General features: G+C 34.4%; 1 protein-coding gene across 2 annotated transcripts in view; it reads left to right on the top strand.

Moving 5' to 3' along the window:
- Window positions 1-17,791, top strand: part of LOC111405060 (polyol transporter 5-like) — a 77,516-nt gene that overhangs the window by 41,969 nt on the left and 17,756 nt on the right. The window contains exon 3 of one of the 2 annotated variants that reach the window (XM_023033751.1): window positions 14,787-15,952. The exons of the other annotated variant lie outside the window; for it this stretch is intronic. Within the exon in view, the coding sequence (XP_022889519.1) occupies window positions 14,787-15,838 (1,052 nt within the window). The 3' untranslated portion in view covers window positions 15,839-15,952. Of the gene's footprint in view, window positions 1-14,786; window positions 15,953-17,791 lie in introns of those variants that run through there. 2 annotated transcript variants of the gene reach the window in all.

Raw genomic sequence — 17,791 nt, 5'->3', positions numbered from 1 at the left:
GCTTTCTCCTATTCTTGAGAACCTTTTGAAATTTCTTAACAAAATATGCAATTTCATCGTCCCTAAGAGACTCAGTATCAGAAGATTCATCCTCTTTGATGGATTTTAAAGCAATGGACTTTCCTTTCTTAGGTTGTGTGACAGTGAATTCATAAGTTTGCAAGGATCCTACAAGTTCTTCAATCTTAACTTCATCTAGATCCTTACTTTCCTCAATGGCGGTAACTTTAGGCCTAAATCTCTCGGGCAAGAACCTAAGTACTTTTCTAACAATTTTAGATACGGGAATTCTCTCGCCTAGATTGAAACTAGAATTAACAATATCATTCAGTTTTGCATAAAATTCATCAAAGGTTTCATCATCCTTCATCCTCACTTCTTCAAACCTAGAAACTAACATTTGTAATTTCGAGCTCTTTCCCGTTTTAGTTCCCTCATGTGTAGTTTCAAGAATGTCCCAAACCTCTTTAGCAGTTTCGCACATTAACACTCTCCTAAACTCTTCGGGAGACACAGCCATAAACAAGGCATGAAGTCCCTTGCTATTCCAATTACACTCAGCTATCTCATCCTTAGTCCATAGTGATATATCAGTAAGATTAACAGTTCCTGATACGGTAGTGGAGGGAGGTTTCCAACCATTTTGCACACTCAACTAAACATGCTCATCTAGAGACTTAAGAAACGCACACATTCTAACCTTCCAGTAAGCATAGTTACTTCTGTCAAAATACGGAGGTATAGAAAGTGATTGACTCATCTAGACAACTATGGGTCAAGACTCGAGATTTGGCTCTGAAATCACTTGAAAAGACTATAGTTCAACCCAAACAACACCTAGAGGGGGGGTGAATAGGTGTTTATGCGGATTTTAACAATTCAATCAACTTATGCAATAAGTCACATAAATTAAACTTTATCCAGATTCATTCACATGATTTAACTACCTATGTTGAATTTCCAATTGAATTAAAAATGACAGAAAGCAATAAATAACTCAACAAATTGTTGACGGAGAAAATCCAACTGGGTAAAAACTCCGGGCACAAGCCAGTAGGGATTCACTATAGAAGACTTCAACTTACAGTACGCCAGACATGACTGTATCTAACAACACTCTGACCTCCTTACTGTATCAACCAAAGCTCTTCTGGATTCTACAGATCTGCGCCAAAATCCCAGCCTTGTTCTTCTTCTATTTCCCGTGAATCAGCAAGAACTCCAATTCTTCAATCAATCTTCTTCCCGAATTTTCAATCAGTTGATCTTCTGGAAGTAGTGAGGATTTTTGAAAGGTGTTTTATTTTAAGAGGTGTTTGATGTTTTTCTTCAATAAGAAATATGATGAAAAGAAGGAATTATGAAGTTGATCATTTGGTTGAGAGGAAAAATTTTTCAATTGTGTTTTTCTAAAGGTTGTGTATGAAAAACGGGACTTTTGAATATATATGAGGTCGTTTTTGGTAGTATGGAGCGTCTAAAAATTGCAAGGAAGGAAAATTACCAAAAGTCGGATAGCACTGTCGCTCGAGCGAAGTGCCGGCGAAACTCTAGCGACGCACTTTCGTTCGAGCGAAGCAGTGGTGAAACTCTAGCGAGATAGGTTCTTTTATTTAGGCTCGAGCTAGGTCAGGGCTAAACTCTAGCGTGATCTTGCGCCGTCTTCATTTTCAAAGCACCCAAATTTACCCTAGACCTATACCATAATTTTTGCTAAATTGCAACACAAGTCCCTGAACTTTTAGACCTTTACAAATTAGTCCTTGACTTTACAAACTTGACAAATTGGTCCTTTTGGTCACAGATTGCCAATTACAACATTTTCCTAACAAGATCAATAAACAACTAGAGGCAAGTAATGCATCATATAAACTTCGAGCTGATTTGCATAAACAATATGTTAAGTTTAAAATTGGGGATTATGTGATGATTTGAATTAGACCGGATCGGCGTCCATCTGGATCCGCTTCCAAATTGCAAGCCGGTAGCCCTGGTCCTTTTAAAATCTTAAAGTGTGTTGGTCCAAATGCGTATGTCATTGATCTTCCTTCACATTTTGGCTACCACTCTACTTTCAATGTTGAGGATTTAGTTGCTTATAAAGGTCATTTTAAACCCTCTGATGACCTTTTTCTAGCCCCATCTGTTGACTTTCAACGTGAACCTATTGCTACCCCTAATTCAACACCCCCTGTCACAATACCCAAAGATAAGATTGATACTATTTTAGATGAACAGATTATGTTGACCAATGATGGAGAAATTCAGCGCTTTCTTGTTCGTTGGGTAGGACGCCCTGACTCTGACTGCACATGGATCCCTAGAGAGACGCTCCAACAACTTGATCTTGAGTTGTTGGAGCTTTATAGGAGTCAGCATGATCTTCTATTACCCAGACCACCTATCACACGTGTATATAGATGTCGGAAGATGTTTGTCCAACCACTCAGCTTATGGTTGGGCGACTGATTGCAGCCTTTTGTTCCCTCGATAGAGTCGAATTTTCTCCCATCCCGGGAGAGTTGATAAGAATATCTATTTTGGACTATTTACTTTAGTATTTTATTTGGGCTTATATTATGTTTTTTTTTGGCCCAGGCCTTTTTATTTTTCTTTGGGCTTGTATAGTGTTTTGGGCTGGCCCAAGCCCAATATTTTGTTTGTATATTATATGGAGGCATGCAACCTGTTGCATGCAAATTAGATGGATGAAATGAAAACTGATTGTTGCAGAATTCCACTGCCCTTCTCTTCTCTCTCCCTTCTCTTCTTCTTCTTCTTCTTCTCCCCTAGCCATTTCTCTGTTCTGGATTCTTAACCTATGCTACATCAATGATCCGGAATCCTTAAATCTGTGGATTTATTCTTGTGCTCCACATGTTTATGTTGACCAAGAGGATAGGCCTGATTTTGTTAATGCATTGAAAGTAATATGTATGCAACAAAATTTATGGGAAAATAAGTAGAAGGTTATTTACTTTCCCTTTCAAGTTTAGACAATAACCGGTAGGTTTTTTTTTTTTTTCTAAATTTAATGTTTTATAGATTTTCGTTTCAGTATCCTTGTAATGGTTTCTTTGTTTTGTATAGGTTTTCTCTAAACTCAAGGAGCAAAGATTTCCTGGGGAAATTTTATTGAAGGGTCTTATTGGGAAAAGGGTTGTCGTAGAGCGGTAGATGGGCTTAATCATGAAAATAGAATTTATTTATTTTTATTTTGGAAAATATGGTTAAAAAGTAAGAAAAATTGAGTATATGAGTAAAGTTATTTTATTGAAAGAATATGTGGTTGAAAATAAGTTTGTGAAAAAATATTCCACTGAGCAATACCCTAAGAAATAGTAAACAAATTGCATTCTATTTTTCATCAACGATTCGAAGATGGTGATACTTGTGCCTCCTCCAAGTTCTTAGCCGCAATATGTGAAATAGATGGGAAGTGTTATGGGTAATATTATTGTTGTGTTAAATGTTTTCCAGTATCATATGTATATAAATAAAATGTAGTGAAAAATAATAGACAATGGGAATGTAGCTCAAATGGTAGAGTGCTTGCTTAGCTTGCAAGAGGCATGGGGATTAATACCCCGCATCTTCATATTTAAACATTTTAGTTTTCTTTACATTTTATTATTATTATTTTTCGCATGGTCATCTCCTACAAGAAGCCAAGTAGCGGGATCACCAAATGTGTGTGTCAAGTCGTACTGTGGGAAATCCAATTTTGACCAATCATATTCATAAACTAATAATATCTTTAGAAAAATTTAGATGCTTTTCCAATAGCAAAAATCAAAAAAATGAAGGGCAAAGTTTCATTCTGATTGGTTTGAAGACCTTGCTATGGAAAAATTATTTTACATTTTGTTATTGTAAAATGGTGAAACCGACCTAGGCACCTGGAAAATGATCTATCTATATAGTCATAAGTGCAAGTGGTATCCGCATCCAACAAGGAAAGAAGGATCCAGAAGCGAAGGAGTCTAGAATCTTTACATTACCACATTCAGTTGTGCACATACTTTTGCCATCGTTTCTGTTTTCTTCTGTACAAATTCTTTGTTTTACACAGCATTGTATAGCTATATAAGCTATAAAACTCTTCACAAATATGTAGAAAAATAACATAGAAATTATTCTAAAAAACATCTTGCCTTTATTTTCTTCTTGTCTTCTTATATGGTATCAGAGCCATAGCAATGACTGAATCAAATGTTGAAGTCTTGAATACTTCTCCAAATACAAATCAAAACCAAAATAACAATCATAATACTGAATCCAATTCGAAAATTTACAATCTAACAAACTTAAGCGGCCCTTATTTCATTGGCAGCAATGATGGTACTGAAGCTGTATTGGTTACATAAATGTTGGAAGCAAACAGCTACCACTTTTGGGCTAGATCCATGAAATGAGCTCTTAGAATAAAAAACAAATTGGATTCATAGATGGAAGTCTCTGTGAACTGAATGATCCAAACGACCCTCTAATGGAACCCTGGCTCAGATGCAATGACATTGTGATTACTTGGCTGCAAAACACCTTGGCAGTAGACATCAAATGTAGTACTTTGTATGCTAAGACTTCACATCAGCTGGAGTTGGAGCTAGAACAACGATTTGCACAATAAAATGCACCAAGGATCTATGAAATCAAGCAAGCCATCATAACTCTGGTTCAAAATCAGGATGACGTAAGTGTTTACTTTTCTAAGATCAAAACTCTTCTAGATGAGTTATTGAACTATGAATCTATCCCGAATTGTACCGATGGAAGTCTAAAAGTGGTGGTCTAAAATCAACAGCGAAATTGGGTAATGAAATTTTAATGGGATTGAATGAATCGTACAAGGATTTTAAGGCCCAAATTTTGTTAATGAAACATTTTCCTACCTTAAATGAAGTTTATGCAACCATACAACAAGAGGAGAAGAGGCGACAGATATCAACAGAAGGTCCTATCAGTGATATTTTATCCTTACTTGCTAAAGAAAATTTGAAAGAAGGTGGGAGGCTGAATTCTTCATTACAGAATAAGGATAATTACTACTGTACTTATTGTAAAGTTGTAGGGCACTTCTTTGAGAGGTGCTTCAAGGTCAACCCCAATAGATTTGTGTGTTCTTATTGCCAAATGCCTAGCCACAAGGTAGACAAATGTTTCAAATTATATGGATATCCACCAGGCCACAAACATGAAGAAAAGAACAAATATAGATCAGCATCATACCAGGCTTCTGCCTTCATTCCTCTGAATCAGGAACATCAGAACAACAAAAGTCAAATATCTTTAACTCATGAGCAATATTCTCAACTCATGGCCATTCTCAAACCATCAAGCAGTCTGTCTTTTATTCCTTCAGCAAATCAAGTCCAAAGTGTTGTTACTTTAACTTCAAACAATGCTATTCCAAAGCTTTTTGGTATATCTTATTGTTTGTCAACCATTAAAACTAAATCTACAAATAATTGCAATATTCCTTGAATTTTGGATACGGGTGCAACAGATCATATGATCTGTTCACCATCATATTTTTTTGTCAAATTGCAGGCTACTTACTCTGTGGCTTTACCAAATGGAAACATTGTGCAAGCAACTCAGATCGGCACAATCCAAGTTACAAAATCCTTGATCCTTCAAGATGTGCTTTGTGTCCTTTTTTTCTCTTTCAATTTGATATCAATTAGAAAACTTACTCAGGAATTACATTACTGTGTTGTTTTCTTTTCTAATTGCTACTACATACAGGACCTTTTTGACTTGAACAACGACTGGAATGGGTGAATTGAAGTCTGGTCTCTATCATATCCTGCAAACAACGGTCTCTCCTACAGCTCTTCTGCAAACATTGACTTACCTGGCTGCAACTCTTTCCATTTCAGCTTCTGTAATCAAATCATTTGAAGACTTTGACATTTGGTGCTATAGATTGGGACATCCATCACATTCTGTTTTTCCTTTCAAGGATGATGTTTCTAAAATTTCTAATTCCAATCCCTGTTATCTTTCCCTTAGCTAAAATGCACAAACCACCCTTCCCCATTAGTCAACACAAATCAGGAAGATGTTTTGATTTAATGCATTGTGACCTTTGGGGACCTTGCAATGAAATCAGTTATGATGGATCTCATTATTTCCAAACAATAGTAGATGATTTCAGTAGATGTACCCGAGTATACATGCTGAAATCTAAATTTGATGCTTTAAATATATTACAAAGTTTTTGTGCCATGATTGAGTCACAATTTGAAACTAAAATAAAAGTTATTCAAGCTGATAATAGGGGAGAATTTGATATGAAGCAATTTTACCTTAAAAAGGGGATAATACATCAAAAACATGTGTTGAAACCCCTCAACAAAATGCCATACTTGAGAGGAACCATCAACATATTTTGAATGTTGCAAGAGCTCTAAGGTTCCAAAGTGGCATTTTACTAAAATATTGGAATGATTGTGTATTGACTACCGTGTATCTCATTAATAGAATCCCTTCAACACTTTCAGATCACAAAAGTCCATTTGAACTTTTGTTCCAAAGAAAGCCAACATATTGTCATCTCAAGGTGTTTGATTGTCTTGCTTTTGCCACAACTCTCATACATGGTAGACATAAATTTGATTCTAGAGCCAGAAAATGTGTCTTCCTAGGATATCCTTTTGGAGTTATAGGCAACAAACTCCTTGACCTAGAGACCAAGAAAGTTTTCATATTTAGAAATGTAGTCTTTCATGAAACCTTATTCCCTTTCAAAGAGGCCACAAAAATTAGTCATGTGTCGAGTCCCACTGATTTTGCTTTCTTCAAAATCCTCTTTCTCTACTCTAAATGATTGCATATCTAAAAAATCCAATATTGAGCACACTAATCTAGTAGATCCTCAAATTGACCAAACTATGTAGTAAACGGATTTACACGCTACAGATATTGAGACAGATAAAAACACTTCTCACCTACTAAGAAAATCCACCAGAATCAGGAAAGCTCCCTTGTATTTGTAGGAGTTCATATGTCAATAGGCCACTTCTTTTATTCCATTTCAAGACTTAGACAAGGCAGAGGGCTCAATTCATTCAGGTAATCCTTATCCTCTTAGTGCTAGCATGTCATATGATATAAGTTGTCCATTCTTCAAAAGGCTTTCATCGCTTCTATAACTTCACAAACTAAACCTAAGAATTATCAAGAAGCTGCCAACTATCCTGAATGGTATGATGCCATGAGATATGAGATTAAGGCACTTGAATTAAATAATACATGGATTATCATGAAACTTTTTCTCCAGTGGCAAAACTTGTAACTGTACGAAGTCTACTTGCTCTTGCAACCATAAAAGGATGGTACTTGTATCAATTGAATGTTAATAATGCATTTTTACATGGTGATTTGGATGAGGAAGTATTTATGCAATTACCTCCTGGTTATGTTGTTGATGGAAGTCCAAAAGTATGCAAACTTCGCAAAAGTATATATGGACTTAAGCAAGCCTCAAGGCAATGATATTCAAAGTTGTTTGGTTTTATCACTCAGCATGGTTTTATTTAATCAAGGGCAGATTATAGCTTATTTACTAGGACTACTCAATACTCATTCATGATTATTTTAACATACAATGATGATGTTATCTTGGCAGGAAATTGCAGGGATACCATCAACAATCTCAAAGCTGCTCTTGATGCAAAATTCAAAATCAAGGATCTAGGAAAGTTGAAGTATTTTCTAGGAATCGAGATAGCAAGATCAGAACGTGGGATATACATATGTTAGAAAAAATATGCTCTGTACTTAGGCACCATAGGCTTAGCACCATCTAAAATACCTCTTGATCAAAATATTAAGTTAGCCAAGAATAAAGGGGATTTACTTGTTGATCCTTTTATCTACCTGAGGTTGATAGGGCTACTGTTGTACCTGACTATAATAAGACTATATCTATCCCATTCCATTCAGTTATTGAGTCAATACATGGACAAGCCTAGAATACCACATCTATATGCAGCACTCAAAGTGCTAAGATATTTTAAAAGGGCACCAGGTCAAGGCCTATTTTACTCTTCCACATCTGATCTTCGGCTGAAAGGTTATTTGAATTTAGATTGAGGAGCATGTCCAGATAATAGGAAATTTATGACAGGATATTTTGTGTTCATAGGATCATCACTAGTATCATGGAAGTCAAAGAAGCAAAATATGGTTTCAAGATCATCCTCTGAAGCTGAATACAGAGCAATGGCACAACTCCGTTGTGAACTGACATGGATGAAATTTCTATTTGAAGATCTACAGATCAAACATAGCTAGGCAGCAAGGTTATACTGTGATAACAAGTCTGCCATCTATATCGCCACAAATCCCATTTTCTATGAAAGAACCAAGCACATAGAGATTGATTGTCATCTTGTTCGAAATAAGATACAAAGTGGAAGCATTACTACTGAGTATGTTCACACTGGTTCTCAAGTGGTAGACATGTTAACCAAGGCATTGAATTCTTCAAGTCTTTATTCACACATGAACAAGATGAGAGTAATTCATATCTACTCTCCATCTTGCGGGGGGCTGTTAAATGGTGAAAAATGACTTAGGCAGTTGGCAAGTGATCTATCCATATAGTCATAAGTGCAAGTGATATCAGCATCCAACAAGGAGAGAAAGATCTAGAAGTGAAGGAGTCTAGAATCTTTGAAATACCAGTATTCTGTTGTGCACATGCTTTTGCCATCATTTTCTTTGTTTTACACAGCATTGTAAAGCTATATAAGCTGTAAAACTCCTCACAAATATGTAGAAAAATAACACATAAATTATTCTCAGAAAATCTTGCCTTTATTTCCTTCTTGTCTTCTTATAATTACACGTATAAATGTCGAATGTGCTTACATCTTTGGGTAGTTAATAAGTTCACTTATTTTTAATACTAAATGTAAGTAGTAAACCTATATGCCAAGTCTACCCAAATATGCATTTTTATTCTAAACAATGCGACAACATCCTTGTGATCACCTAAATTATTACTAAACATCATTGATATTAGATAACATTATTCTTTTTGTGTCTACCCAAATGTGCATTTTTAGTTTTAAACAATGCAACGCTGTCCTTGTGATTGCCTAAATTTTATTAAGCATCATTAATATTAGATAACATTATTCTTCTTCTATGCACGTTAAGAAGTTCTAAGTGTATGGTAAGCATAAATTACTTCAAAAGTATTTGTTTGGGAGATTATTTGAAGTAAAAAAATATTATCTTGAGAATGCGTGCTTAAAAAGTAAAAACAAAAAATATGAATCCAAGTGTAAAATTATTTTATTAGAAAATATGTTTTTGAAAATGAATTTCATGAAAATTATACCTTAAAATCCCTAAATAGCTAATTCATTTCGATGAGGAGAACTACAATTTTCCAATCGTGCCCTATCGTACATGGACTCTCCTTTCAATTTTATTTTTATTTTTTTAAAGAAAGAATTTTTTTTTATAGGAGGTTCCATACCTTTCGTAAGAGCAAATATGTCCCAAACCTTTAAACTGGAGCAAGTTTGTTCCAAACTATTTAAAAATATAGTAGAAGAACCTCTTGACGTTTTTCTTTCCAAAAATTCGACAATTGACCGTAATTCAAGTTTTTAATCATAATGTGACCAATTTTAAAAGCTCAAAATGGTCTTTTAACCTTTAATTAATTAAAATGAGGAAATTTACATTGGAGATCCCAAGCTTCCAAAAATATGTAGGCGATCCCAAATATTTAATAAATGTGCCTTGAAAGTATCTCTAATGGCTCCAAACCTTCAATATATGTGAGCCATCATGCGATGGCAGTGGATGTGGAAAGTGTTTCTTTTCACTTAATTTGGTTTGCATTTATAGAATAAGATGAATCATTTTTAATTTTTTATATGAGATAGTCTAAAGTTATCATTTTATCCTTTTACAATTGGTCAAAAGTTGGTTAAATTGTTGACTTTTGGTCAACTAGTGGTTAAATGGACAAACAACAAAATGAAAGATTTGGCACTTTGAGTGACAGAAATAAAATATTTGAATAAAGTTCGTAGAAAAGGAAAATGTTAGAAATCACAACTGTAATTATCTCAATAAAAGAATTCGAGGGAGAACTCAAATATTATTTGGGTATAGAAAAATGTCTTGCTTTTTTCCCCTCCCAACTCACAAGTGAATGATTCTAGTGAGGAAAATTTTCATATCTAAGGGTGCGTTTGATTGCAATTATTTTTCATAGACAATATCAGTTTTCACCCAAATTTCTATTTTGGAGTGTTTGATTGCTATTTTTTTGAAAATATTGTTTAACTTTTGAAAATATGCCTAATTTTTCCTTTTTTTTAAGGAAAATATTTTCTTTGGAGAGTAGGTTTTTATTTTCCTCAAAACAAAGAAATTTTTTTTCTAGGTGATATTTTTCATGCCAATCAGACACACTCTCAAGGTGTGTTTGATTGTCAATATTTTTCATGAAAAATGTGTTTTTCACCCAAATTCCTACTTTTGTGCTGTTTGATTGACATTTTTCCATGAAAAATATTTTTCTACTTTTGGTTACGTGATCGTATTTTCCTTAAAATCAAGGAGAATACTTTCTTTAGGGAGGTTTGGTTTTATTTTGAAAGAAGCGATTTGATGCCCCATGTCTTTACTGAGAAAATCAAGTTAGAACCCTATCACAATCATTCATTGAAATATAAGACGTCTCTTTCAAGGGCCTAAACCAGGCAGAGCAACAACCAATTCACTCTTTTTTTCTCTATCATCTACCAACCAATAAAAAAAAAGACAAGTATAATTTTTTTAGTTTGAAAATTAAATCAATCAAACATATTAAATTGACAATTTTCATGCAAATAAATTCTACGAATTAAGAATTTTATATGTCACAATTTATTCATCGATTACAAGTCAAAAATTTTATGAGTCGCGATTTATTTATCGGTCACAAATCATAGATTTTACAAGTTATAATTTATTTCATGATCACAAATTATCAAATTAATTGATCACAAATTATTTCTCAATTACAACTTAATAAATTATGACACAATCACATTTTTAAAGTGTCATAATATTTATTGGTAACAAACAATTAAGTAATTGATCACAAGCATTCCCACACCACCCCCTGCTATGACCTCTACCACGACCACCCCGACTCAAATTAGGTAGGATAGAGGATAGAGAGATGGGGAAAAAGAGAATATAGAGGTATAAAGAGGGGGACAATAACTAAGTTTTGGGAGTGAAATTAGGTAGGGTAGATAATGATGGGGTGAATATTTTTAATTTTTTTAATAATTAATAAATTCGATAGTTTAAAACTAGGATTGGGTGTAATTTCTAGTTAAATGAAAAGCCCACACATTGTGGTTTTTGGAAATACACAATAACAAGTGTTTAAAGATCACTTTTCAAAAATCAAGTAGTATTTATATAATTAATCAACCTAACACAACCATTTTCAAAATCCTTCTCTTTCTTCACTCTCTCCTCTCTCCTCTCTCGTCTCCATGTCTTTGTTGTCGGTTTGGTGACCTACGCCGAAGGTGTGTGCGTGGTCCTATGTTTCTCTCTACCTTCGTTCTCTCCACAGCACTGGTAAATATGAGTGCCCCTTGCCTCAACTCGCATCGTCGCGACGAGCATCAATCTGAGCACCACATGCCTCATCGATGCGAAATCTGAGCGTCGCAAATGTGAAATCATCATTACGCCGATCACCTTCTCTAGGATCCCACCTTCTACGCTGTGGTGGTCCTTGGATCTGAGCATCGTTGCGACAAATTGTGCATGGGTTCATATTGACACTCACTACAGCGATGAAAATGGCCTCGAATGGCCTTTTGTTGACCAGTCTCTATGGTTGTGGCTCTATCGATGCACCAGTTATTGTGAGGTGGTGATGCTGGCAGTGGTTATGTGTTGTTGGTGTGTTTGGTGGTGGTGGTTTCTGGCGACGATGGAGGTGTTGGTGTTGGTAGGAATGATGTGGGTGGTGTTAGTGAGGTTGTGGGTTGAATATTGTTGGTGCGTTTGGACCAGTCGTGGTGGTTTTTGGCGACGAAGGAGGTTGTCATTATTTTTGTTGGCATTTGATTTGATTTGGTGGTGGCAATTATGTTGGTGGTGGTGGTGTTGCGGTGGCGACGACGATAACCGTGGTGATGGTGGTATGTAACCACTGTTTGGTGTATGTGACAAACCATTTAGTTATCTGTGACCAACAATTTAATTAGAACCTAAAATTTTGATAATCTGTGATCAATTAATTTGATCTTGAAATAATCTGTGACCTCGAAATAAATTGTGACCTATAAAATTTTTGATTTGTGATATCGAAATAATTTGTGACTAATTAATTTAATGATATATGATCAATAAATAAATTATAACCTATAATTGTGTATCTGTCACTAATTCTATAACTATGAGTCTATTATATTTAATTAATAAATATTTTAATTAATTAAATATATACCTAAGTTTTGAATTTTCAAACTATTTACCTGACTTTTGAATTGGTGTAAATAATACACCTATGTTATGAATTTTTCCCAAATAAATATTAAGGATTTAACCTATCTTTGTATATTTCCAATTTCATAGTTAAAAAATTTAAAGGTACATTGGATTGAAGCCAAACACAAGATAAATTGCCTAGCTTTTATTTTAGTCACTAACCCTAAAATGAAAAGGGAAAAGGCATCAGACTCAATGCGTTTCTCTAGGCTCTAACATCTTCATAATGTTTTCTTTCGTTTACTTTATCATTAAGTCAAAGGATTATTAGCACAAAAAGTCCTCACGTTTGAAGTTTATTGTGCAAAATGTTCCCATCTTGCAATTTTTTATCTTTTCTTTTTGGTATTTTTGCCTCGATTTGTACATTTCATTGCGGAAATAATCATTTTCATCCATTTTTATTACGGAAATCATTTTCACCCATTTTCACGGTGGGATGGTATACTGATGATAAATTTGTGCAGAGTCAGGTGGATGATGATGCCTACGTGATTTGGCATTGGTATTTGATTGATATTTTTGTGTATTTTTTGCATAATTTGGTGACATTGTTGCCTCCCTTTTGGACTAATATTGCTCACAAGTATGGTGTAACTACATTGAACTGATTTGAGGGGGAAAAGTGAGATTGGATAGAAAAAAAGTTGGTGGTGGTGGAGGAAGAGGATAAGGATGAGTAGAAGAATGAAGAATAAGAAGAAAGAAAGAAAGAAAAAAAAGAAAATCTTCTTTTAAAAAAAATTTAATAATTTATTTGGGACTTGTTTGTAGTTTTAAAAAATAAAAATTGAGAGTATGGTTGCAAATAGAATTTTATTTTTCTTTTCTTTCTGTTTTATTTGTTAAACCAACAATATAAAAATATAGAGAGAAAAACTAAAAAGGAGGCTAGGGTTTATTGATTGTTCGAATAGAATGAAAATACAAGAAATAAAGCTTTAAGTAGTAACATAAGAAAAATGACTAATCTACCATTGAGATAAAATAAAACTAATATGTTTAACATCTCCCCTCAAACTCATGATGGTGCTGCAAGAAGCATCGAGAGTTTGCCAAACAAAAAACGAAATCTCGAAAGAGAGTGTGACCTAGGGCTGGGCAAATTTCCCGAACCGAACCGACCGAACCGAACCCGAATCGAACCGAACCGAACCCGACGGTTCTTGTCAAATTAAATACCCGAACGGGTATCTGAATTGAGAACCGACGGGTACGGTTCGGTTCTCGGTTCTAGACCAAGACCCGAAGAACCGAATAAGAACCGAATTTTTCTATTTTTTTTTTTTATTTTGAGTAAATCAAATTATTTTAATTTCAATTTTTTCTAAACAAATTGACAAATTAACGATTTCTAAATCCAAATTTTTGGCCCAATAATTTGTTTCGTTTCTAATTTTTTAATTTTTGGTCCAATTACCCATTTTATTGTTTCATTTCTTAGCCAAGCAAGATCAAATACACTAAATAACCCTAAACACCAACACTAAAGTGCATAACGTTGTCTCGACTCTCGCACTCACTCTGCAGCCTCGCTAATATTCCAAAACATATACAATCATTGGTCGACACTGTGACCTCTGATCGAAACTGTGACATTCGCCAACCGAAACTTTGATCGTAGCGATCATTTGAATAAGGTAGTTTATTAGTCTTTGACATTCCAAAACCATTGAATGTATCATTAGTTGTATTTATATAATGTTGTTATAAATGTTAAAAAAATTTAATTATAGTACAGAACCGAACGGAACACCATAATCTTCGCAGCGGCAATCTTCTTCGCCGGAGCTCTTTTAATGGGTGTCGCTAACGGCTATGCGCTTCTTATGGTCGGCAGGTTTGTGGCCGGGATCGGAGTTGGGTATGCTATGATGATAGCTCCTGTGTACTCCGCCGAGGTATCTCCAACGTCATCTCGTGGATCCCTCACATCTTTCCCTGAAGTCTTCATCAACGCTGGTACGTACATGCATAAATTTTTTAATATTCTTAAAAAATTATTTATATAATTTTACGTGAACAGAGGCTCTAATTCCTTTATCTGCTTCCCCTTCATATTTAAAATACTAGTTTATGAAACCCGAACAACTGTTTTGTTAATATTGCTACTCTTACAGATGTACAAAAAGTGTGTAAATTAGAATTTGTTATCTTGTGTTGTGTACAAAGCATGGGTTATGACAGCACTCTAGTGTCGTTTTTATCTAATTTTTGGTCTTTGGTGATCTATTACTTAATCTGTCTTGCAGGTGTATTGCTAGGATATGTATCTAATGTTGTATTTTCCAAGCTTCCAACAAACTTGGGGTGGCGATTTATGCTTGGTTTTGGTGCAGTTCCACCAATTTTTCTAGCTTTAGGTATCCTAATCATGCCCGAGTCACCCCGATGGCTAGTCATGCAAGGTCGTTTAGGCGATGCAAGAAAAGTCTTAAAGAAAACATCAGATTCGTTAGAAGATGCACAATTGAGACTAGCAGATATTAAAGAGGCGGCAGGATTGCCATTGGATTGCAATGATGATGTGGTTTCTGTCCCTAAACGAAGTCGTGGCCAAGACGTGTGGAAGGAATTATTTCTTCATCCTTCACCTACCGTCCTACACATTTTATTGGTGGGCATTGGCATACATTTCTTTCAACAAGCAAGTGGCATAGATGCTGTGGTGTTATATAGTCCTAGAATTTTTGAAAAAGTCGGTATTAAAAATGTCACGGACAAACTACTTGTCACTATAGCCGTTGGATTCTCAAAGACAATATTTACCCTTGTGACTACATTTTTGGTAGACAAGGTTGGACGGCGAGTTTTGCTCCTCACAAGTTCCGGTGGTTTGGTAATCTCCCTCTTGTCCCTATCTATTGGATTGACAGTAATCGATCGCTCTCATGATGAAAAGGTAACATGGGCCATCGCCTTGTGTATTGTCGCAACATTGACATCTGTAGCATTTTTCTCGATGGGAATGGGCCCCATTGTATGGGTCTACTGCTCCGAGATTTTCCCGTTGAGGCTAAGGGCCCAAGGGTGCGGTTTGGGAGTGGCAATGAATAGATTCATGAGTGGAGTAGTGCTAATGACATTTATATCCCTATACAAAAGCATTACAATTGGAGGGGCTTTCTTCTTGTACACAATTATTGCACTTGCGGGTTGGATTTTCTTCTACACATTGCTGCCTGAGACACAAGGAAGGACCCTAGAGGATGTCGAGGAACTTTTTGGTACTTTCTTTAGGTGGAGATCAACCAGTAATGAATTAAAGAAGAAGAAGGGCAGTTCTGTTGGACTTCAACCTTGAGGAGTCTGTTTCGTCTGCAAGATTATAATCTATACCGTAGTATTCGTCTTTTATGGATCTTTGTTTTCTTTATAAAATAGCTGACAATGTGATAAAATTTTATTTCCAATGCAATTTTTTATATCTCAAGAATTTATTTCACATATGTTTAATAATAAATAATACTCTATTGATGCTTATCACACGTCTTTAGTTTCAATTTCTCCTTAATTTCGTGAATATATAGCGCATTTAAATAATAAAATCATTGAGCCTTGACTGAGTCAATGCTAATTTAATATTCTTGCTAAATAGATAGATGATAGCATTTTTTGAACTTCTATATGTCCCATTAAATATATAAATTATTAATTGATTAAAACGACATATAAAAAATTGTATTTAAAAATTCTTTTTATTCTCTTATTTCTTATTCACAACTTCTTCTTGAAAAAGAGAAAACTTGACAACTTTTTTTTTTTTTCCTGAGAATATGCATCTATAATTGTTTGCTTAGATCGAGGTCAATCTCATATGTCGTACCATTACAATAGATGCATTGGATATTAAAAATTAAGAAGGCAAATAATTCAAAAACTCACAACAATTAGAGTATAGCATTAAGCTCACTTCTTTAGCCCAGTAGATTTCAGTATTAGGAAATAAAGTCGTAGAAGAGGAGCTTCACTTATGCGACCTCAATAGGAATTAATGAAAATTAGAGGAGATAAAAGTTCAAGTAGTTATTCATGGTATTGTAACGAGACGAATCAAGTTAGAGTCGCCCAACACCGAACTCGGCTTGGTAGGCGAGCCAAGCGTGACTCTTGTTTGTGAGTCGAGCTCCAAGCAGCTTGTTCACCAAAAAGAGAGCTCGCCTCATATTGGATGAGTCGGGAAGCCTACAAGCCTCCTTTTTATTTTCGAATTTTGATTTTCTTTTTGTATAGTATCAAATGTTGATTTTTAATATTTCAAAAGTGTAGTTTTTATAGGTGAAAAATATTTAGAAACAAAAAAAATTAATTTAAAAATCCCAAGCTAACAATTTACGTCACTTTAACATAACATATAATTATTGCAAATACGAAATAAAACCCTGCGACTTACCATGTATTTGGAACCATTATATATTGGCACATATAATTAAATATTTAATAACGAGAACTCGGGCGTTACCTGATCTACGACTACCAGGATGATTAACAATTTAGAGAATTGATAATTGCTAAACTAACATTTTTATCAAGACATTTATATTATTACTTGATAGTTATCTTGAATTTTTATTTTTTTACGTAGCCTTTCTCAGGCAAGGAAATAGCTTATCTCCATTAAAGTTATTATTATTATTTTTTTATCTCAATGTATCAATGAATATTTCAAATAGTTAATTGATGATAAAACTCAGTAAAATGTTCCTTCAAGTTTTTTCTAAATAACTATTAAAGTTGGTAAGTTAAATATATACTCCACCAGAATTTTTTTTTTATTAATATTATTTTTTTTTTATTTTTTTTAAAGATCGACACTTTCAAAAATTCAAAAGTTGTAAAAGAATAATACCAGTGGTGTTAGAATTTGGGTGTGACCCAAATTTCTTGTTGAAATAATTGTAGAGTTCTAATTGAACTACACATCAAAAGAATTCTAATTGAAATGCTATTGTGTAATCCTATTCAAGCTTAATTGTCATATTATAGTTAAAGTTTTATTTGGAAGTCTTAGTGGGAGTTGAAAATTGTGTTAGATTTGAAGAGATCAAAATAAAGAAACTTTTGACATTTTATATCATGTACAACTCTACTCGTAGGGATTGAATTGTTCCCTTTAAATACTAGACTCTTTTTCTAGATTTGTAAAACAATGAAATATTATTGTTGAAATTGTATTTTTTCCATTGGTTAATTATTCCATTCCTTTGCCAATCTTCCTTCTTGATTTTAAATCTTGTTCTTGTTTGTGCAATCAATA

Source organism: Olea europaea, chromosome 12 (genome assembly GCF_002742605.1).
Source record: "Olea europaea var. sylvestris chromosome 12, O_europaea_v1, whole genome shotgun sequence".
NCBI classification, from domain to species: Eukaryota; Viridiplantae; Streptophyta; class Magnoliopsida; order Lamiales; family Oleaceae; genus Olea; species Olea europaea.
The sequence above is the reverse complement of the archived record's forward strand: the minus strand, read 5'-3'. Positions and strand labels throughout refer to the sequence as shown.